The 21,397-nt window shown below is 54.2% G+C and overlaps 1 protein-coding gene and 1 long non-coding RNA gene across 12 annotated transcripts in view; one reads left to right on the top strand and one right to left on the bottom strand.

The window, feature by feature from the left end:
• Window positions 1–228: 228 nt before the first annotated feature.
• LOC125089256 (uncharacterized) lies at window positions 229–13,898 on the bottom strand. 9 transcript variants are annotated; one of them, XR_007123894.1, is made up of 6 exons: window positions 12,480–13,420; window positions 11,555–11,605; window positions 10,244–10,333; window positions 951–1,269; window positions 365–585; window positions 229–281 (listed from the first exon to the last, which is right to left on the bottom strand). It is a non-coding gene; the product is annotated as an uncharacterized LOC125089256 (long non-coding RNA). The 9 variants fall into 9 exon arrangements; XR_007123893.1 differs by lacking the exon at window positions 229–281 and having other exon boundaries at window positions 290–585; XR_007123898.1 differs by lacking the exons at window positions 229–281; window positions 951–1,269 and having other exon boundaries at window positions 290–585.
• The window catches only part of NDRG4 (NDRG family member 4), a 40,776-nt gene continuing 32,838 nt past the window's right edge, over window positions 13,460–21,397 (top strand). Inside the window, exon 1 of one of the 3 annotated variants that reach the window (XM_047711361.1) lies at window positions 13,460–13,609. Coding sequence is in view for 2 of the 3 variants with exons in the window: in XM_047711356.1 (XP_047567312.1) it covers window positions 14,174–14,210 (37 nt within the window). In the remaining variant the exon portion in view is untranslated. Of the gene's footprint in view, window positions 13,610–14,049; window positions 14,211–21,397 lie in introns of those variants that run through there. The other 2 variants (XM_047711356.1, XM_047711358.1) reach the window with 2 other exon arrangements.

The raw sequence follows: 21,397 nt of genomic DNA, 5'->3' as shown, positions 1-21,397 counted from the left end.
CTTGTTTTATTATTGAAATCATACATCCTTTTATGTAAAAACTATGGTAAGTAAAACAGACAAGAGACACATAAAGAAGAAACCAAAAATTCATTTAAACCCACCACTCAGAGGCACCAGGGTAGCTCAGTCGGTTGAGCATCAGACTCTTGGTTTCTGCTCAGGTCATGATCTCAGGGTTGTGAGATTGAGCCCCGCATAGGGCTCCATGCTCAGCACAGAGTCTGCTGGAGATTCTCTCCCTCTCCTCATCTTCACCTCTCACTGCTCCTAGGGTCTCTCTCAAATAAAATCTGGAAATAAAAAAAAAAAAAAACTACCACCCCAAAATAACCACTGTTAGCATTTGGTAAACCAAATGTACCAGTAAGAACCCAAGCTGGTGCCTCGTTTAAAAATGATCCAATGCTTTTTATTTTTTCATGATTTCAGACTGTCCTGCCTGGTTGCTGAGCCTGGGCACACAGGCAGAAGAGCCCTTGGTGAACAGACACCCCAGTCACAGGATGCAAGTCCCAGCTCTGAAATCCCCAGGGCTCTTGTGAGCGTGAGTTCAAATGAAAAACAGCAACAGTGGGAAAATATCTGGTGGGTAGTAAAATGACAAACAGCCCAATGAACACATTTTAAAAGTACATTCACATTTGAAAAACAGAGTTATTAAATTAGCAAGAGGGAACACATTAGACAGGGCAGAGCTGAGTTTCCAAATGTTTTTCTGGAAATAATTAACTTCTGGCGGCAGGCGCTGAGTACCTTCCCTGCAAGTGGGAGGTGGCTCCGGGGCTAGAAACTGGAAGGTGGCCCTGGGGAAGGGCTGTGCGCACTGAGGGTGTGGGGAGGGGTGGGCCCAGGAGAGCAGGCAGGGCTCCCAGCCTCATGAAGCATTTGGGCAGAATGGTAAGAGCACGGGCTGGGAGATCTGGGCCAGTATCTGCTCTCCCACCTACCAGCGGTTAGGATTGCCAGCACGTTTCTTAACTTCTCCATGCCTTGGTTTTCCCATGCGGCAAGCACAGATAATCTAGATTGCTACTTCATTGGATAGTGGTGACCAATATATAGAAGGTTGCAGAGGAATTAGCAGTCTGTGGTGAACACTCAAGCCTTGCAGGGGAGCGCTGTGGTTGCTCCTATCACGAATGAGACAGAACAAGGGCAGGCAAGCGTCCAGGAGGTTTGCAGCTGATGCTGGAGAAGGAAGGGACTGCGCACCACGCAGCTCACCAAAATGACTTGGAATCTTAGAACTAGACTCTTGCTGATTCACTGTAGGCAAGAAATCATGCAGTGAGGTTCAAAGCCGCAAAGCTAGCTCAAGAGCCTCTGGGGAAATAGATCGATCCTGGTGAACTAGTCAGCGATTGCTGCAGTATTGCTGGATAACAACCATCCCCCCCCAGTTCAGGGGCTTACAGCCAGCGAGGGTTTGTGTTTTGGGTTGGTTTGGTTTGCTTTGCTTAGGGGTCTGCAGACGGGCTGGTATGGCTCTGCGTTGGTCCCCAGGGCCTTGCCAGGCCTGCTCCCTGCATCTTATTCTGTTGGCCCTGGCCTGTAGGCAGTGGCTACCCAGTATGTGTCCTTTTCAAGTCAACAGGCAGGAGAGCAAGAGCCACCCCCCCCAACCTGAGAAGCACACGGGTGGCCTCTGCCGACATTGCATTGGCCAAAGCAAATCATGTTAGCCAAGCCTGGGGTCAGCGGGGAAAGGAAGTTACACTGCCCTGGGGTGGGAGAGGAGGGAGGAGGGAAGGAAGACTTGGTGAACAACACAGCAGTCAGTCTCTCCCAGCCAAAAGAAGCAGCCCCATGGACCAGGAGGTGTCTGGGTGTCTGGGTCCCCAGAGCTGGCGGCACCAAGTGCCAACGCAGTGATGATGCTGGCACGTGGGGCTCCCTGGATACTGAACACACAGACTCAGCTGTCTCGTTGCCAGCAGGCAGGCTCTTCAGCCCGTGCTCCCTTCCTTCTGAGGAACAGCATGTTGTGGATCTAGCTCCGCTCACTCGCTCTCTTGTGCCTCCCAAGAGGGGCCTCTGCAAAGCAAATGTCAGTTGTCCTGGGTCCAGCACAGTTCTGGTGATGGGAAATTGATCAAGATACAGAATCCAGGGATGCTAAGTCAGAGGAAGGGGGACGTGGCAAGGTTTGGGGAAGCCCATCCCTTCCATCGGCAAGGTCTTAGGATGGAGGAAAAAGAGCCTGGAAGACAGGACTCTGGAAGTCTAGGGCTCGTTCTGGAGCCATCTGGCACGATCTCTGGCAGAGTGCTTGGCCTCGCATTTCTCTCCGTGGGCCACCTGCTTTGGAATCACTGGGGAAGCTGATTAAAGACACAGGTTCTTTAGTAGCCCTAGCTGGTCCTAACCAGGATCCCAGGGTCAGAGCAGGGGCTGTGTGGGTCACAGCATCTCCAGAGGGTTCTGAGAACCTCAGCCAGTCTCTCAGGACCCAGGAGTTTTGAGCTTAAAAGCAGGGAAGAGAGGGGAACCTGGCTGGCTCAGTCGGTGTAGCCTTTGACTCTTGATCTCGGGGTTGTGAGTTTGAGCCCCTCGTTGGGCATACAGATTACTTTTTAAAAAAATCTTTGTAAAAGAAAAGCAGGGAGGAGAAACAGATGCCTGCTCTCTGGTTTTATGTGCTAATTCCTTTTCCAGCATTCCGTGGTGCTAGCCATGATGTTAAGCCCCCACTAAACTGAGCTACTGCCCATTTTACAGACATGGAGACGGAGGGAAAGGTGGCGCTGCTGGCGCCTCGAGGCCAGCCAGCTGGGCCTGTGGAACCCTTGGCTTCTCCATTCTTCTGGGGGCCCTTCCTCCCAAGTGCTTCGATCCAGACCCATCCTTCCTGGCCCACAGGAGGCAGGATATGGGGAACTGTCAAGACTTTATCAGTGTTTACTGTCCCTTGAGTTCTTTGCCGACTGCATTACGCACATTGTCTCTTTTAGTCCTGTAAGGATCCAGTGAGGTAGTTAATGAGGAGGAAAATAATGTGCAAAGAGATGGAGCGACTTGCTCAATGTCACACAGCTCCCAGCTGTGGACTGCGACAGCCTTGGAGCGTCTTGTCCCCAAACTTAACCCTATACCTGAGCGCCTCTCCTGGTCCTGGTGGCGAGAAGGGGGAGGAAGATGAACCTTCCTCATTGGGCTTTCTGCTCCAAGACCCAGAAGAGGCAACTCAGACGTGCCTCTTAGTGCTTTATCTCTTTCCCCACCATACATCACACACACACACACACACCCTGGTCTCACGACACACACGCACACGTGCACATGTACACTCACCGGCAACCCACACCAGTGCACACAGCAGCTGTGTTGGGTGGCGGACAGTGAGTTTGGGCTTTGCTGCTGCCACTGCTTTGCTCAGAAAGCTGGGAGCCTGCTGAACGTGTCGGCTGGCTTGGCAAAGAGGAAACTGCTCACAGGGTGGTTCTCGTGGGTGGGAAGAGGGGACAGGCTGTGCCAGACACCAGGATCCTGCTGAGACCCAAAGAAGCTGCATAGGGGGGAAGGGAGAGAAGAGAGCAAGGATGAGGGCAAGGAGCCGCCCTTGGTCCCCTCCGGGGCACACAGCGAGGTCGCAGCTCTGGCAGGCAGCATCTGGGCGCCTGCGGGAGGTGAGTAATGGGTCATAAATAATGCATCAAGGTAAGGCAGGGGGCAGCTGAAGGAGGAGTGAGACTCTGGACTTGGAGCCAGGAGACAGGGGAGGGAAGCCCACCCTTGCCTCGAAAGGCTGGGCGCCTCCTGCTTCCCACAGTTTAAGCCTGGGGCACTAATCCTGATGACCACCCACTGGGAGGACAGCGAGACAGAATGTGTGCAAACAGAAAGGTCTGATCCAAATGGGAGGCGGTGTTCCTGCTATTACAGTTATCATGGCTTCTAGAGAGGCAGGAGGTCGCAGTGGGCAGTAACAGCGACTCTGAAGCCACACTGCCTTTGTTCAGTCCCAGTCACTGGCTGTGTGAACAGGAACATGACTTTGCCTGTCTAGGCCTCAGTTTCCCAATCTGTAAAATGGACATAATGATAGCACCCATCACATGGAGCTATGAAGAGGACTGAAGGGGTTAAGCATGCTTAGCACTTGGAACAGTGCCCAGTGCAATGAAGTATCCGAGAGCTGCCTGTTCTGTCCTCTGGACAACAGGCACACTCGTGGTACTTCCGTGCTGGGGCCTGTTAGGACTCATTGTGTGCCTGCTTCCTCCGCCATTCATATATTGAAATCCTAACCCCCCGGGGTGAAGGTGGTAGGAGGTGGGGCCTTTGGGAGGCGATGAGGTCATGAGGGTGGAATCCTCCTAAGGGGGGTTAGTGCCCTCATAAAAGAGACCCCAGAGAGCTCTCTCTCTGCTCCCCACCAACGGGAGGCTGCTGCTGTCTATAATCCCAAAAGGTCCTCCCCGGACCTGGTCTCACACCTCCAGCCTCCAGAACTGCAGACAAGCCACCCAGTCTGTAGTACTTGTCAGAGCGACCGGAGATGCCTAAGACGGGGCGGTTAAGCTGACGTGAGCGTGGGGGCGGTGGTGGGGTGCGCTCTGGACCCTGGCTGGCCCTGCGTGCTGTCCCTAATGATTATGGAGGCTGCAGGTGCGGTGCCCAGAAACGGCATCCTTAGGCCTGAGTCTGTGGGTGGTCAGGATGCTGACTCTCCCTGCCCAGCTTCAGTGCTCACACGCCAGCCAGAGGCTCTGTTCCCCTAGAAGGCCGCTCGTGTCTTCCCTGCGGCCCTAACCAACCCAGCCCGCTGAGCCAACGGCTTTGTCTCAGGATCGAACTCTAACCCATCTTCAGACTTGTGACCTCCCAATTAAGTTAAGCCTCTGATGTAATAAACCCAAAATACCAAAAAAAAAAAAAAAAAAAAGAAAGCACTTTACGTGTCTTTTCAGATAGAAAGTGCGATGCTTACAGTCATAAACCAATTCAGTTCAACGGTCATAGAGTAAACGACCCCCAGGTGTGGTCCTTGGTGTCGGGAGGGACTAGGCCAGGTTTTGATTGCTGCTGGGAACGCTGAGTGCATTCAGGGCTTAGGGCCGCACAGATGTATTTCCTTACAGATCTCCAGGTCCAAAGTCTGAAATGGGTCTCACTGGGCCAAATTCAAGGTGTCCTCAGGGTTGCATTCTATTTGGAGGCTTTAGGGGAGTATCCACTCCCTTGCTATTTCCAGCTTGTAGAGACTGTCTGCTTCCCTTGGCTTGTGGCCTTCCTGTAGCGGCCATCCTCCTACCACCATCTCTGCTCTCTCCTGCCTCTCCTCCATGTTGAAGGACCCTTGTAATCACATCTTGACCCCTCAGAAAATGCAGGATAATCTTTCTATGTTAAAATCAGGTGATCAGCAACTTCATCTCACCTGCTACCTTTGTTCCCTTCTGCCAAGTAATGTGACCTATCCCCGGGCTCCCGGGATCAGGACGTGGACACATCGGGTTGTGGGGGATCGGTCTGCCTACCGCAGATACTAGCATTTGTGGGTTGTCTGTGGTAAGCCCAGCACCGGGTGGGTGGCTTACAAACATTCACTCCCTCTCTTATTTCTTCAACAATATTGGCATATGAGGCCCAATGCCAGAGGCTAAAGCTGAGCAGCCAGTGAGACACAGTCCCTGTCCTCAGGAAGCTCACAGTACAGGGCAGAGAGGGACCCGTGCGTAGACACTGCTGTACGGGCTTTAGGGAGGGTGTTCGAGTCATTTACTTCATGTGTCCACACCTGTTTCTTCCTGTGTAAAATCAGAAAATTAGTCTATGGCCATACCACCCTGAACATGCTGGACCTTCTCTGGTCTCAGAAAAATAGAGTGGCAACTCTCTCTCCAAATGTTGGGAGAATCAAATGAGATAGCATATGTACATACTCTCTTAGCAGTATGCCTCCCACACAGTAGGGGCTTAATGAATGGTAGACTATTAATATTGGTATATTATTATTAAGCATGTGGTATGATAGGCAACAAAGGAGGGGAGTCAGGGAATCAGAGAGTCACATGAGATCCAAATTGACACCCCAGGGATAAGCAGGATTAGCCAGGGGAAGTATAAGAAGTGAAAGAGAGGGTCCCCAGGCAGAGAGAGTGCATGTGCAAAGGCCCTGTGGTGAACAGGACCCTCAATCCTCATGAGACCCTCATACCACCCCAGGTCTCTTGCCGCTATGTATGTATAGGAGTTGTGCTCCCTCCCCAGAGGTCCAGAAGCCATAGGGATCCCCTGGATTCTTAGCATCTAGCTCCAAGGTGGCTGGATTGTTCACTATACATACTTTACTCATCACAAGGATCCTCACCATCGCCGCACTTTGTGGCCTGGAGCCACAAAATCTGGCATCCTAATAGCCACCAACCAGTGGGCCCCGACAAGGTGCCAGGGACTGGACCAGGGCCTCTTCAGTTCACAACTTCTCTCCTCATGGCTTTATAGTTAGATGCATGTGCAAGAGGAGGAAACTTGCCTAACGTCATGCAGGGAATAGATGGGGGAACCCAAGGCTGTCTGACTCCCCATCAGGAGGGCCGCACAGCCAGCAGCCTAGGCTTTGATGGCTCAGCCCCAGGCAAGGAGGCTGGACAGAGGAAAACGGGCTGAGGCAGAGACTTTGGAAAAATATCTACTTTACCCTAGATTCAACTTAGGGGGGCGCAGAGCCTGGGGTGAAGGCCAGGGCAGAGGCCAGGGCATTTGTTAAAAAGAACACACTCCTCTCTTTCCCAGAATAAGTTGCAACAGCAGCAAGCCCCAAGATCAGAAAGGAGACCCTGGCTTGGACGCTTAAGGGAGAGTCCCAGACTGCCCTCCCACCCTCAGCAGAGCCTAGCCTTTCCCAGGGCGGGGACATCTGATCTCAAGCTAATGCAGGAGCCAGAGGGAGCCTCTCAGTTATCTGTTCTTTACCTTGGGTCAAAGCTGGATGGACTAAAGGGAAAAAATGCACGTGGAGGGTTCCTGGTTCAGGGCAGTGGCTCCTGACCTCTCGTCCTCAAAGCTAGCAAACTTGGGCTAACTGTTTTCTCTTGGGGACCCCTGACCTGTATCACATCATGATAACCAGCCTACCTTCTTGGAGTTAAACTTCCCCTCTTTCATGAAATCGTGCTGATACTAAAAGGCAGTTTGTGTACACATATAGCGGAATAAATGACTGGCATCTGTGTGGTAAGGGTTTAGCTCAGCAGGCCTGGGTTCCTGAGATCCTGCACATTCTAAAGAAAGGACTTGCCTTCCCTCCCGCTCCTGGGAGGTAGATAACCTCTGAGCCTCTGGAATGTTCTCCCTATTGCAGCTTGGGTACGTCTGGGGCCATGGGCCACACTGTATGGGTTTGCCCAGGTGGGTGACAGTAATAATATGACTTATGGAGAATGCTGGTTTGGGATTGCCGAAGTCCCTGGGCCCTGCTGCATCGGTGGACCTCTTGGGGCCCAGAGACGGATCGGCTAAGCTCAGTCACACTGGTGCTGCGTCCTTATGGGACCAATAAAACTCTGGACACCAAGGCTCAGGTGAGCCTGCCTGACTAGTCCTCTGCACATGTTTTTGCTCCTGGCACCTAAAGTAAGCCTGTCCCGTGTGACTCCACTGGCTGGGGAGTGGAGGGGGGTGGGAGGTGCCCCTGGAAACTCACGCCTGCTGGCCCCACATGCTGCTCCTGCGCCTTTCCGCTCTGCTGATGTGGCTCCATGTCATTTTGTGAAAATAAGTGGTAACGGTGAGGGGTGATGGCTTTTCCGAGTTCTGGGAGTTCTCTGTGCAAATCGCGGAGCGCGAGGGTAGCCTTGGGGACCCTGGTTACTTCCTCAGTTTCTAGCCTCTGGTCATTATGGGGCGGAGGACTCGGTGGGGACACCATGGCCTGGAGAGGGGAGGCCACCCACCCCTCCCCACCGCGGGCGGTCCAGCCACAGGGCCAAGTCCTCCCCAGGTGTAGGAATGGCACCTGTCTCGTTTAACTCAAGCCTGGGTGGGGCTGGGACAATGACACTGCAGAAAGGGGGCCACTTCTCCCCAGAACTTTGGGAGAGAGGCTCTTCCAGCCATGTGTGTCCTCTTTGGAAAGAAAAATGACACTGTTTCCTCCAGAGAGAGCATCTCCGCTTTCGTCTGCTTCCTGCCAGATTCCGGTCTATCTGGAGCTCCCTCGAGCCTGCAGGAAATCTGCTTCCTTCTGCCCCTTGGGGTTCCCCTGCCCCCTAGAGCTGGATAGAAGACAGCCTGGAGGGCCACCCCACCAGCAGGGCTGCCTTTCCCTAGAACAATTCCTACCCTTGAGGGAAACTGAGGCAAGCTCAACTAGGCCAAACTTCGCTCTGGTCCTTGTGACAAACTAAAGACATTGGTTCCTGAGATTGGGGCCAAATAGCTTACCCCCAGGCCTGCCTCGTTTTTTTTTTTAAACTTGCTATTTGAAATGATTATAGATTTATAGGAAGGTGCAAAAAAGTACAGGAAGTTGCAAAAGGAAAGGTCCTGTGTACTCTTCACTCAGCATTCTGCAATGGTAATATTTTACAAGATCAAAACATCTGGCTTTAAAATGATATTGGCACAATCAGGAAAGTGAGGGCTGGCAACCAGTTCGTCGGTTTCACTGAATGCCCCCAAGAACTTGCCCAGGTGTGAAGACAATGAGGGCTTTAGGCATGCCTTTTTCCCCCTCTGAGGATGGATGGGCTGGCATTGGTAGAAGACGGAGACCAAGTAACCAGGCAAAACGAGGCTGCAGAGTGACCTTAGGAGGTCATCTAAGAGATGTGGGCAAAGCTGTCTTTGGGAGGACTGGGATTGCTTGCAACAAGTTTTCAATAATGAAAACTTGGAAACATCCTGAATGCCTGGTGATTGAGACTGGCCAAGAAGATAATGACACTCCCACACAGTAAAGATAATATAGCTATTGTGATTACGTTGTAGAAGAATAACTTTTATCAGGGTAAATGTTCATGATATACTGGCAAGGGGAAAAAAGAGCAGCAAAAATAATACAGGCAGTATGATTCTTTGGGGGATAACACACACACACACACACACACACACACACACACACACAGAAACTGCTGAAGGATATAAACCCCCAATATATTAACATATTAACACTGGTTATCTTTAGACAATGGCGTTATGAGAGATTTTAATTTTCCTTCTGCATCTTATAAGTTTTCTATTAGAATTTTTTATTAGAATTCTTAAATTCTATTAGGACTATTAGAATTTTTAAAAAATATTGCCAGATCCACCCTTTGTCCTGATGTACAAACTCAGGCTCTGTGTGTCTGATGAGACTTCCGGTGGGGGGTGGTGGGGAGGGGTCCTGCTGCCCTCTGGGGTGGGGGAGGAGATGGTAGGGTGTCCAGAGTTACCTGGAGAGCAAGGGCTGGTCCTGCAGGAGAGGGTCTTTGCATGCAGGGAAGAAAGGGGGCAGCAACATTGCCAATGCGTGGTCCAGGGTGGCCCAGGAGCAGAGAGCAGGTAATCCGGCGCCCGCTGAAATTCCAGATCCAGGCTGAGGCCTGATACTCACTCTCACCCACTTCCTGGTTCTTCACCTTCTGCTCACACACACCCTGCATTCTCTACCTCCTTTACCTTTCAGGAACTCCTGGCAGGGTTTAGCTCTGAGCCTTCCTGAGCTTTGTGGAAGGCCTGGCTGACCTAATGGATGAAGGCTGGATGGTGTCTCCCCCATCATCCCTTTTCCCATCTCCATCCGCTGACTTTCCACCTCTCAGATGCCTCTTCCTCCAGGAAGCTCTCGCTGACTCCTGCAGGCCCCCACCATACTGCATGCTAACCTCAATCACGCATTTTAGCAGAATTGGCCTAGTACCTAGATTATGGGACTCTAAGCTGGTTGGTTTCCTCCCTTAGTGCATAAACCTGGTCCGCTCTGGTTCGCCAGTGCACTCCACAGCACAGGTCTTGGCACCAAAGAGGCACTCAACCAACCCCATAAAAGAAGAGAAAGGATCCACGCTTCTCCCCCTGAGGCCCTTTGGCTCACAGTGAGTGGAGAGTGTGAGTGGGGGGTGGGGGGTGGTTCCTGCCTCACCCTCCCTGCCAAGAGAACAAGCTTCCGTGGCCCCAGGCTCTTCTGCACCTCCGACCCCATCTGCTAGTTCTTTTACTTTACTTTTTACTTGCTCCAGTCATGGTCACGAGGGGGCTGGAGAGGAATGGTGACTCAGCCCAATTCATCACCACAATGGAAAAACCCAGTCACCTGTCCTCCTGGCAGCAGGACCGGAGCTGCCTCTGCGTCTGGAAGAGCAGCAAGCCATACTGCTTTCAAGGTCCCTTCGTCTTTCACCTGCTGAAAAATCAAAGACTTGAAATATGGAGGAGCACCACCGTGGACACTGTAGACCTGCAGCACCGTGAATCTCAGCGACCGGAGCTGCTGTGTTCCCCACACGGTGGCCTCACCGCGGCTTCACAGGTGCCCGGTGGTCGGAAGTGCACACTGTCACGCTTTTGGCCACCAGCACCTGAGTTGCCCTTCCTACAAGGCAGAGCCCACCTCCTCCTAGAGAATCACAGAGCGTCTTTTCCCAGCCTCCCTTGCAGCTTTGGCAGACGACCTGCTCTGGGCGCCTCCGATCAGACACGCGCATGCTTGACCATGATTTAGAGATGAGTGGCACAAGGAAGCCAAGGCCACATGGGAGACCATGCTGGCGAGGACACAGAAGCAGCAGCAGCAGCACCTGAGGCTTCAGAGGCAGCCATGGTCCCGCTGGATGGAGTGCCCGGTGTCCGTGCCCATGGGCAGCGCCAACTGCAGCAGCTGTGCCCACAGACAGCAGTGGCAGCTTTGCCACCAGACCAATGCTGCCGCGTTGGGCCAGAGCTGCCTGCCCTCCTTTTAGCAAAGGCTTTTCTGCTTCAACTAGCCATCATCAGGCTCTATTTGCTGCAGCCGCCGAGACTGCTGCATTAGCTGGAATTTCCAGATGGGGAAATGAAGGCTCAGAGGCATCTTCAGAAAGGCTGTGTCTCGTCTCCAGCAGAGGTGCAGGCCACTCTCCTGCCCATTTTACATGGCAAAGGGGAAAGTCCAGCAAAGGCAGGGACTCAGGCAGCACCTTTCAGGTCCTTAGGAGCAAGGCCAAGGGATGCGTCTTAGAGGCCCCAGTCCCAGCCACCAGCTTGGCCCTCTGCCGGGCTCTGCCCTCCTCTGTTCAAAGCCCTGCCATCTGGCCCGTCCTCAAACAGCACTGCCTCCGGCACAGGGTGTTAAAGATGAAGGGAGCCCAAGAGCAGAAGGGACTGAGAGCTGGCCCTTCTGCTGACTCAGCAGGGACTCCTCCTTTCCTGGCATGACTACCATCCCATCCAGAAGGGGCCAGGCCCCCTCTACCTGCTGGTTCCCCAAGCTAAGCACCTATGCTTGACGCAACAGCCCCCCGCCCCAGGGGTGGGGAGTGGGGGTTCTTGCAATTATATTTCTTCACCATCGATTAAGTGTCCATTTTTAAGGGTTCAAACCTGTAACCTACCCCACCTGAATGCTCGCCTGGGGTTCATGAATTACCTGAGCCTCCTGGATCGTGTGTTCCAGTTCAAGGCCATGGCAGATGCCATTCTGCACACAGACAGACATGTCATAGTGTCAGAGCTTTTGTTAGGCAGCACTGAGACCCTCCTGGGGCCTGTGTTCCCCCCCCAAGGAATTCAGAACAGGCCTCATGAATTATGTTACTAGAATATCCACAGTTAGTTTTGTTTGATGACTAGGTGTGAATTTATTAAAAAGGGCGGAACTCAGGGAAGCCTGAATCTCTAATACAATCATAACAATTTAATCATCAATAACAGCAACTATTCAGTGATCACTTAAACCACGTGTCAGACCCCACACTAAGCATTTTCTTCATGAGCCATCATTTAACTATTTTTTAAAGATTTTTTAAAATTTATTTGACACACAGAGAGAGCACAAGCAGGAGGAGTGGCAGGCGGAAGGAGAAGAAGTCTTCCGAGTGGGGAGCCCAATGTGGGACTCCATCCCAGGACCCTGGGATCATGACCTGGGCCGAAGATAGAAGTTTAACAGACTGAGCCAGCCAGGTGCCCCCCCCATTAATTAATTGTTACAAGAACCCTCTGAAAGTTCATCAACCCAATTTCAGAATATGGCACGAAAGCTCAGAGAGGGTGAGTAGTTTGTTGGACATCACACAGCCAGGAAATTAACCACCCAGCCTGTGCTCTTAAGGACTGGCTCCAGACTTCTATATATAGAACCACAGTCTCCTGGATGTTTTGGTCACACAGGTCCACTCTGTCACCACTGACATCACCCATCCCCTTCACAAAAGTGGAAAGTGAGAGGCTGGGATTTCCCCAAGGTGAGCCCCAGGGCTGTAAGGAGAACCCAAGTTTGCTGCCTTCCATGTGATTCTTATACTGTACCCCAAGCAGGAGCATGCACCCCATCTTGGGCAGCCAAGTCTTACCGGCTTCTTCAAGGCAGGAGAGTCAGTTCAATGCCATGGCAGACTCCAACATAGCCTGGAGCTGAGGGAAAGCCATGACCTTAGCCCAAGCCAGCCCAGACAAAGGGGAGGAAGTGCTGTAGGATCTTCTTGACCTCCCACCCAATGTCATCCTGAATCTCCCGAATGACTGGTCCAACTCACGGTCTCTGTAAAAAAAAATAGGCTTGAATCCCGGAGAAGGCAGATCCCTGAGCAAGGTCACCGGCAGGGCCTCAACAGAGCCGCCGAGCCGTCTCCACAAGCACTGTTCTGGGCTATCTTGCCCAAGTAAATTCTTTCAGGTCATCAGATTTCCATTCTCCCTACAGTTGGACTCCATCTAGGGGCTTTGGCGCTGCCTCATTTGGGGTGACAGGTGAGAGCAACGTCACTGGGCCAGACCAGAGTGAGCCTGAGAAATACAGGGCTGGGCCAGTTCCCCTCCCTGAGGAGAGCAGAGACGCTGACACTCTGAGCGGGACCCTGGGGACCCAGAACACCTTTACCGGGAGACCATCACCCCCCCCCCCCCACGAGTTCCCCCAAGGAAACCCTGGGGCTCTGAAAACTGGACAAGGCTCCAGGGCCCCTGAGCACCAGGTTCTTTCCGACCCCCCCGCCAGGGCTTTTCCGGATCGGCTCCCAGGCGGCGGCGGGTGGGGCCAAGCCGCACGGGCGGACGGAGGAGGCTGCTGTCCCCACCGGCTGGCCAGGCTTCCCCTCGGGAATCTAAACAAAGACGGACGCAAAGTCTCCCCCCTTCCCGGGAGCCCGACGCCGCGCGACCGCAGGGGGACAAGTGGGGCGGGCGGGGGTCTTCCACCGCACCCCGCCGGCACTCAGCGGCGGGGCCCCTTCCCCCCGGACGCCCGCTGGGCGCTCCCGCCACCGCAAGAGGTGGAAACCCAGCGCCCCGGAGCGCCCACGCCCGCCACACCCACGTGGGCACGCCCCCCGCGGCGTACCGCCCCCAGCCCGGCCCCCGCCCCCAGCAGCGGCAGCGAGGCGGAGGGGCTCCCTGCTGTCGGCACCTGCACCCGCGCGTTGGCGGCCCCGGCGCCGAGGCCCCGCTCCCCGCCTGCGCGTCTGTCTCGCTCACATCACCCTCGGTGAGTCGGCGGCGCCCTCGGCCCTTCTCCCCCATTCCCCACTTGCCGCGGCGGCTGAGGCCAGTCCACCCACCCGGAGCCTTCTCCCCGCGGGCCCCGAGACTCTCCAGCCGCGCGCCCCTTCGCTCCCGGCACGTTTTGCTTACGAGGGTGGCGCCCCCTCCCTCCTTTCCCGCCAGGCTCGGGGACCCCCGGGTGTCGCGGTGGGGAAGGCGCGGGTGGCAAGTCTTCTTTGTTAGGGCTTACGGGCGCCGAGGGCCCCCCGCCCGCCGCTGCCGGGAGTGTCACCCGCACCCACCCTGCGCGCTCCCTCCGCCTCCCGGAGCTTACCCCGACCAGGTGGCGGCGCGCGCCTTTTAGGGGTGCGCGGTCGTGCAATTGGTGGATTTTTTTAACCCGTTTTGGAGGGAGGGGGAGCGCGGCGAGTGGGGGGGGGGCGAGAGCGCTCCTGGCTCCCGGCAGCTCCGCCTGCCTTGCTCCTGTCTCTCCTGCTGCTCGGCTCCTCGCCTCCCGCGCTCCTCTCCCGGCCCGGCAGAGCGCGCTCCCCGACGCCGCAGCGCGGAGATGAAGGTGCTGGGACACAAGATCGAACTGCTGACAGGTACCGCCGGCTCTGCCCGCGGCCGCCCCGGAGCGCGGCCCTCGCCGCCCGCTACTTTCCGAGTTGGAGCGGGAGCCCGGCGCGCCGGCCGGGGTTTGGGGCGGCTCGGGCTCAAGCCGGAGGAGGGGGTGCGGTTGCCAGCTGATTCCGAGCTTGTGCGCTTGTCTGTTCCTGTGCGGAGCCCGGCGGCGGGAGAGGACGTGGGGCTGTGCTCTGCCTGGCTGTGCTCCAGCCCATGGGGCCGGCGTTTCGCCGGCCGGAGCGCGGGCCGGGGAGCGGCCCCTTGGAGTCTCCGACTAGCCGAGCACTACTCAGGTTATCGAAAGGGAGCTCAGAGCCCCTGCCTTCCAATCAGTGTCCCCTGTAAAAAAAAAAAAAAAAAAAAAAAAAAAAAAAAACAAACCTCTCTGGGCTCTCACCAGGACCCCTGCCAAAGGCCTCTTATCTCCTGCTCCGCCACGACGATCTGAGCGCTTCTCCCTAGCAAGAGAAGTTTCTTCCTAGGAGTAGAGGCCAAGTGGTCTGGGAAGTGGGAAGCGAGACGGGACCCAGCTGGCGGGGACCCTGCGCCTTGGGGCCCCGTGGAAACCACCTCCAGGTTGCTGTGGCTGGAGATCAACAGAGGACGCTGGGTATGCCCAGAAGTGGAGGCAGAATAGAGAGTAGGGTCAGGGGAGCTGGTATCTGGAAGGTGGGAGAGCTCTCCCAGGCATGAGGTCATGGAGACTCAGGCAGGGGGAAGGGGGCTAGAAATGGAAACATCCTGGACCCCCCTGCCCCAGTCCCAGGGCCTGGGTGGTGGAGGTGCTCAGTCAGTGTGTACTGGGGGGATCTGTGTCCTTTGGCACCTGGCAGGCTTTGGTTCCTGACCTCCAGGACTGAAACCGTCTGGTGCAAGAGAACAGAGCACAGGAACCCTGGTACAAGACAGGGAAGGGGGCAGCAGTGTGGGGGTGCACTCAGGAAACAGGTTGGAGTCTGAGGTCGCTGGAGGGAAGCAGAGAGATTTGAGCACATGGCAGTGTTTGAACTGGACCCTAAAAGACCATTTCTGTTACTGGAGAGAGAGGTGGCGTTCCAGGCTGCAGATGGAGAGACCTGCTCATACATAGGCCCTGGGGGTGATGCAGAGGCTGGAGAGGCCGAAACAGGGAGAAGGAGGTCTGGTGTGCTTTCAGGCTGTGAGTGAGAGCTAACTCACCTGCGGCTCATGACAGGCTCACAAGGGAAGCGCTGGAAAATCTGCCCAGGTGCTCAGCGGGGCCACCTCTGAGCCCAGTTAGCCACCGGGGCTGGCCCTCCCCTCCCTTACCAGCTTTTCCTTGTAGAGCTCACTTGAGGCGGGCCAGCCCACAGGACTTTAAAGGGAACTGCACAGGCCACTGCTCTTGCTAATGCCCTTGAGGGAAGTTTTTACAAGCCCGTGGGTGTTTGAGCCCTACATGGAAGGCAGAACTTCTGGATCCTCCCCTTCCCCTCTTTGGCTTCAGAAGGGCCTGGAGGAAGAACGCTCTCAGGAGGTATGTGTGGGGGCTCCAGTGGGGGGTCCAGCTTTGGCGTCCCAGGGACAGTGTGCTGTTATCTCTTGAGTACTGGGGTCAGGGCCCCTCCTCCCTCATCAGACAGGCTTGAGCAGTTCTGGCAGACCCTTTAAGCCTCCTCCCCCATCCTCCCTGCTGGCCAGCTGGAACAGGATCCCCTTAGGCACTGTCACACTGTTGTGGGTCACAGGCCCCCACCCTTGCACCTCTCACCAGGGCCTGAAAACCAGTGCATCCCTTTGCTCTCTGCTTTGTGGTCTTTGCAGCCATCCCCCCAACCCCTTCCTGTCCTCTTCTTTGTCCCACAGACAAGTGTTCAAATCCCAACCCCACTGCTCCCCAGCTTAACTTTGTGACTTCAGGTTTGTCCTCTTAGAGATGGAACTTCTGACCCCTTCCTCTGAGAGTCGGCATGAGGCTCTCTGAGGTAGCACAGGTGAGGGGCCTTGCCCCAGTGGGCACCTCTGGGGCTTCATCTTCCTTCTGGTTCCTTAATCTTTGCTGTTCCTATAATGGAGAGCCCCCACCCCTTCCCCTGGCTGGTTGGCCCCTAACAAGTTTGGTTCTGTCCCTACTCCACCTTACCCTGCTCACATATATCTATGAGATTTTGACCCATCTCTTCTGGATGATGAGCAGGTCAGGTCAGCACAGTGCCCAGTTTATTGTGGAGGCATACAGCAAGTGTCCCATAATTGTCGTCGGAACCCAGGCACACCTAGCCTGTCCATCTGATATGTCTCCAGGATAATTTCTTAGAGACCTGTAACCCCCTGCATCCCACGTCAGCATTAGCGAATGATTCATTAAACCTGTTGGCTGAATTCCTACTTCTCTAGCTTGTTTATAGTTTTCACATTCTCCCTATTTGTTATTATGCCCATTTTCCCAGTGAGGTCAGTCCCTTCATACAGCTGGGAAGAGGTGGAGCTCAGCTTCGGCCCTGAGTCCTGAGTCATCCTATGTGTTCAGACTGCCTGGCTTCAGGCCAGTCTTTGAGCTGCTCTACACTGCTCCCATCTGTAAAATGGGATCATCACAGTACCTACCTGCTTGTGTTCCTGAGCAGTGAGCTGTGAGAACAGGCATGAATGCTGAGGGCAGTGTCCGGCAAGCAGACAGCAAATGGCAGTTGTAGGGCCAATGTCCCCAAGTTTTTTCCGTGTCCTGGGGTCTCATCTTCTGGAATGTTCCAGTTCTTTCTCTGGCTTCTCCACACAATCTAGATTGCCCTGAGATGTGCCCCTAGGGGACTCTGCTAAGATCTCAGGTTCCTGTCACATGGGACGAATTGGGGCACAGCATCTGGAGTGACATCACAGCTCTGACATCAGGTGCGGAAAGCCAGGTGCCCCTCCCCTGTGGGGTCAGGAAGGTGTCCGGAAGGTGTCATGCGCAGCCTGAACATGTCTATTTGTTGCAGAGAGAAGTGGGTGGTAGGGGCCGTTCTAGGAAGTCTCACGGAGGACTGATGCCCACGGTGACCAGCATTTTCCAGATGCCCTCGGTGTCTTGACGGGTGGGGAGGGCAGGGATTTGGTGACCAGAGAATGTAATGTCAGGGTCTCCTTTCTTTTCTCAGCTCCTCAGAAAATTCTTAATTTCTCTGAGCCTCCGTCTCCTGGCCAGCAAAATGGGAATAGGGGCCGTCCCTCATGAGCACCGTGAGAAGGAGCCCAGGACACTCCCAGGCCCATGCACAAACTTGCTACCATCCTAGAAGGCAGACTTTCAGTGACTTTTGTGGGGGCAAGCAGGCCATCAGTCTGCTTGCACAGAGGAAGGTGATGGCTCGTGTGCGTTTGTACGCAAACTGTATGCCTCCAGGGTGGCTTAGAGACCAGAGAGAGCTCTAACAGGGCGATTTGGGATCCTGGTGTGGTCCCTTGGGAGCCTTAATACTGGATGTTGGAAGTGGCTTAAAAATACCCAAATTTAATCACTTGATGTGTGATTAAAAAGCCAAACTTTTGCCTGTTCTGTCTGGAATTTCAGTGTCGTTTTAATGCATGGAATATGTAGTCCCACACAATTTCGTAGACGACCTTTAAATAGTGTTTGAGTCTTGGCAGGTGTGTTGACCCACATTTTACATGTGGGGGAAAATGAGAAGCATAGATTTATCCCAGGAGGCTGAAAATAGGATCCCCAAACCTTATCTCCCGTTCATCCATTTCAGCAAACGTCGCGGCTTCGGTGGGGGGCAGGGGGACTGCAGGGTGGGTGCGGGGGACACCCACCCAGGTAAGGAGGCTGGTCTGCAGGCAGAAAAGACTTTAGAGTTGGCCCAGGGCCCCAGGTTGGGGGAGGGGCAACTTTTATGAAGGGCACGTTGGCAATGATGTATCAGAAGTTCAAAAATATGTGTGATCTGTGACTCAGCAGTTGAATTTTTAGGAACAAATAAAGATGTGTGCAGAGGTGTTTGTTCAAGGATGTTTATCCTGTAGTTGTTTAGAGAAGAAGAAAAAAAAACTGGAACAATATAAGTGCCTAACAGCAGAGAGGATAAATGGATGCGAGTGCTGTCATACCAGGGAACCCCAGCAGCTGCAAATCATGCTACCTAAGGTGATTGGGCCACCTGAGCAGACGTTCCCTTACATTCCTAATGATAATAAAACAGTGACGACAGCTCACACCTGTATGGCATTTGGCACGTGCTGGGGCCCAGCCCTGAGCACTTTCTGTATGTTCTAACAACCCTTTCAGGCATGTGCTATTATTTCCTCCTTTTTAGAGATAAGACCAATGAGGCACAGAGAGGTTAAATAACTTTCCATAAGTCACACAGATGATGAATGGCTAGCTGGAATTTGAACTAGGATATCTGGCTCCAGAGTCCCAAAATATGTTTCCAAACAGTGCGGGGTTTTTTTGTTTGTTTGTTTTTAGAAAAATCCCTCTTCAGCATGTTGATCAGCAGTGAAAAATGATGAAAGGGCATAAGTAAAAATGTCAACGGTGGTTTCCTCTGGCGAGTAGGGATTATATGTGCTTTTCACTTTTTTTTTTTTCTTTTCTGTGTCTCTGACTTTTCTCAGAGAATGTGTGTTACATGAAACTCGAGTTCTATTTTTAAAAACTAAAAATGAACAAACGCAGAGGGGAAAGTGCTAAATGCTGGGATTCTGATGAAATCAACCCAGTGGGAACTCAGAGGAAGAGCTGAAGTCCAGGGCTAGGGAGGGGGTGTTCTTGGAAAACTTGAGGGCAGAGCCGTCCTTCAAGGTGGATACCGAAGTCGGTTTTCCGTAAGTGCAGGGAGGAGAAAGCCACCAAGTCACCCAGAGCACAGTGAACAGTCAGACACACACAAGGACGGCCAAACCACGGTGGGGGCAGGGGTGCACTAGGTGAGTAACAGCCCCCAAAGATACTCAGATCCTAACCCCTAGATCCTAGAAATGTTACCTTATAGGACAAGAGACTTTGCAGGTGTGATTCAGTTAAGGCACCTGAGATGGGGTCATTCTCCTGGAATAGCCAGGTAGACCCTAAATGCAACCACATGTATCCTTATGGGGGAGGGAGGCTGAGGGGGATTTGACCGCAGAGTATGGAAGAAGGTGATGGGGCACCTGCACCAAGACTCCTCCCTTGCACGCTCCTGGCCTTGAAGGTGGAGGACAGGCCATCCGTCAAGGAGCACAAGGAACAGGGTTCTGGAAGCTGGAAAAGGCAGGAAAGCAGATTCTCCCCTGGAACCTCCAGAGGAAGAATGGTCCTGCCAATACCTTGATTTTGGCCCAGTGTGATGAAGTTTGGATTTCTGACCACCAGAACGATACGACGATAAATAAGTCTTGTTTAAAGCCTCCGAGGTGGTGGTGATTGGCTAGAGCAGCCCAGGAACCCAGATCCGGTGTGCAGAGCCAACTCGGAGCCTCTCCGGAGTCTGGACAGACGGTGGGGTTGGTTGGGGGAAGCTGGTTCTGATCAGCCCTGGCCCCGTGACCCCTAGTTAAGCTGGCAGGGTCAGCTGAGAGAGTGCCTCGATGCTGTTCTGTAAGCAGAAGACCACCCCATGAGCATTGACACGAACCTGTCTCTGCATGGGGACAGAGAGCTCTGGTTGCAGTCATCAAGTGCTCGAAACCCCAAACCACAGATGAAAGGCACGCTCTAGCCAGAGCGATGGCACATCGTAAGCCCCACAACAAATACCTTGGAGGATCTAAGTGCTTTTTCAGTTCACCTTTTGGGAGAGACAAGGCCAGGCAGGTGCTGCGTGCCTGGTGATGCACCCTGTCTCCAGCAGGTGCGATGGGGGGACCCTAGCCTCCTGGGGTACTCTTTCTGGCCTATCGTCTGGCTAGCCTGGGGGCGTCCCATAGCCAAGTCCGCAGTTTGTAGCCAGGATCTTGTTCTGTGCAGCCGCGAGCATTTCCTCCGGGGGCCGGGCTTGAGGGTGCCCGAAGTCTTCCCCGTGTTTGCATTGAGGAGTAGAGATGGACTGCTGGGTCCCGGGGCCTGGGAGTAGAACAGGGAGGCTAGCTGGATGTCCACCAGGCTGCCTGGAGAATCCCATCTGTCCCACCCTGAGTCCTTGCACGAGCTTTCCCTTGTGCCTACGGTGAGAGCTCTTAGCCCACCTCTCTCAAAGGCTTGGCCAGTTCCAGAATATTTGCTGGCGTCCTGGGACAGGGTGGAGGGGGCTGTTATGGTCGCCCGGAAGTCCCTTGCGATCTGAAGTGGTCATCTAGGAGGCCTGGAGGCCCCAAGATGTGCTGGGCTGAAAAAGCCCTGAGCGGCTGGAGTGGACCGTGCCGTTGTCATTCGAGTGTGGAGATGAGCTCCTGCCTCCAAGCCTGTGAGCCTCCCTTCCCCCACCCGGGCCCCGCTGCCCCTGTGTGAGCGCTGGACCATTTTCGGGAGAAGACCCTGGACATTGTGTGAGGACTCTTCTTTGCAGAAACTGAACATAGAGTGACACCGAGGGGACTGGGGGCTGTCTGTGCAGCACAGTGGACCGAGGGCACACAGGGCCACCAGACTCTCTCTCCCCTCCCCCCAACTCCTACCTGTTCAGTCCTTTGGGCTGGTTAGGTTCTAAGTCAGGCCCTGCCTCAAGATGGCGGGGACGCCAGGGTGGCTCAATGGATTAAAGCCTCTGCCTTCGGCTGGGGTCATGATCCTAGGGTCCTGGGGTGGAGCCCCGTGTCGGGCTCTCTGCTCAGCAGGGAACTTGCTTCCCTTTCTCTCTGCCTGCTTGTGATGACTGTCTGTCAAATAAATAAATAAAATCTTTAAAAAAAAAAAATGGCAAGATGGCAGCGGGCTCTCAGACCATCCTCCTCATCACCTCTACCCCTAAGGAGGCCAGCATAGGCCTGGTCCTGACTGGAGCTCGCAGCCCTCCCTGTCTCTGAGGCCAGGCCCTCTGTTGCATTCACATGGTTCCCAGCCCCCATCTCCTGCCTCACGCCTGCTTTCCCCTCTTCTCCTTTCTCTGGGCTCAGTCACCCCCTAGCTGGCCCCATCCGGTCTCATGAGTTTGGGCCCCAGCTCTGTGGTGATGTCAGCAGCCCAGACCAGACAGGTGCAGCTGTATCCACTCAAGATTACACCTGTCCCCAAGCTGTCCCCCAGCCTCTTGTTCCCAGCTGTCTTCCTCCAATAGCTCAGAGCAAAACCCAAGTCACT

Source organism: Lutra lutra, chromosome 17 (genome assembly GCF_902655055.1).
Source record: "Lutra lutra chromosome 17, mLutLut1.2, whole genome shotgun sequence".
NCBI classification, from domain to species: domain Eukaryota; kingdom Metazoa; phylum Chordata; class Mammalia; order Carnivora; family Mustelidae; genus Lutra; species Lutra lutra.
Note: the sequence above shows the minus strand (reverse complement) of the source record. Positions and strands in the feature narration are given on the sequence as shown.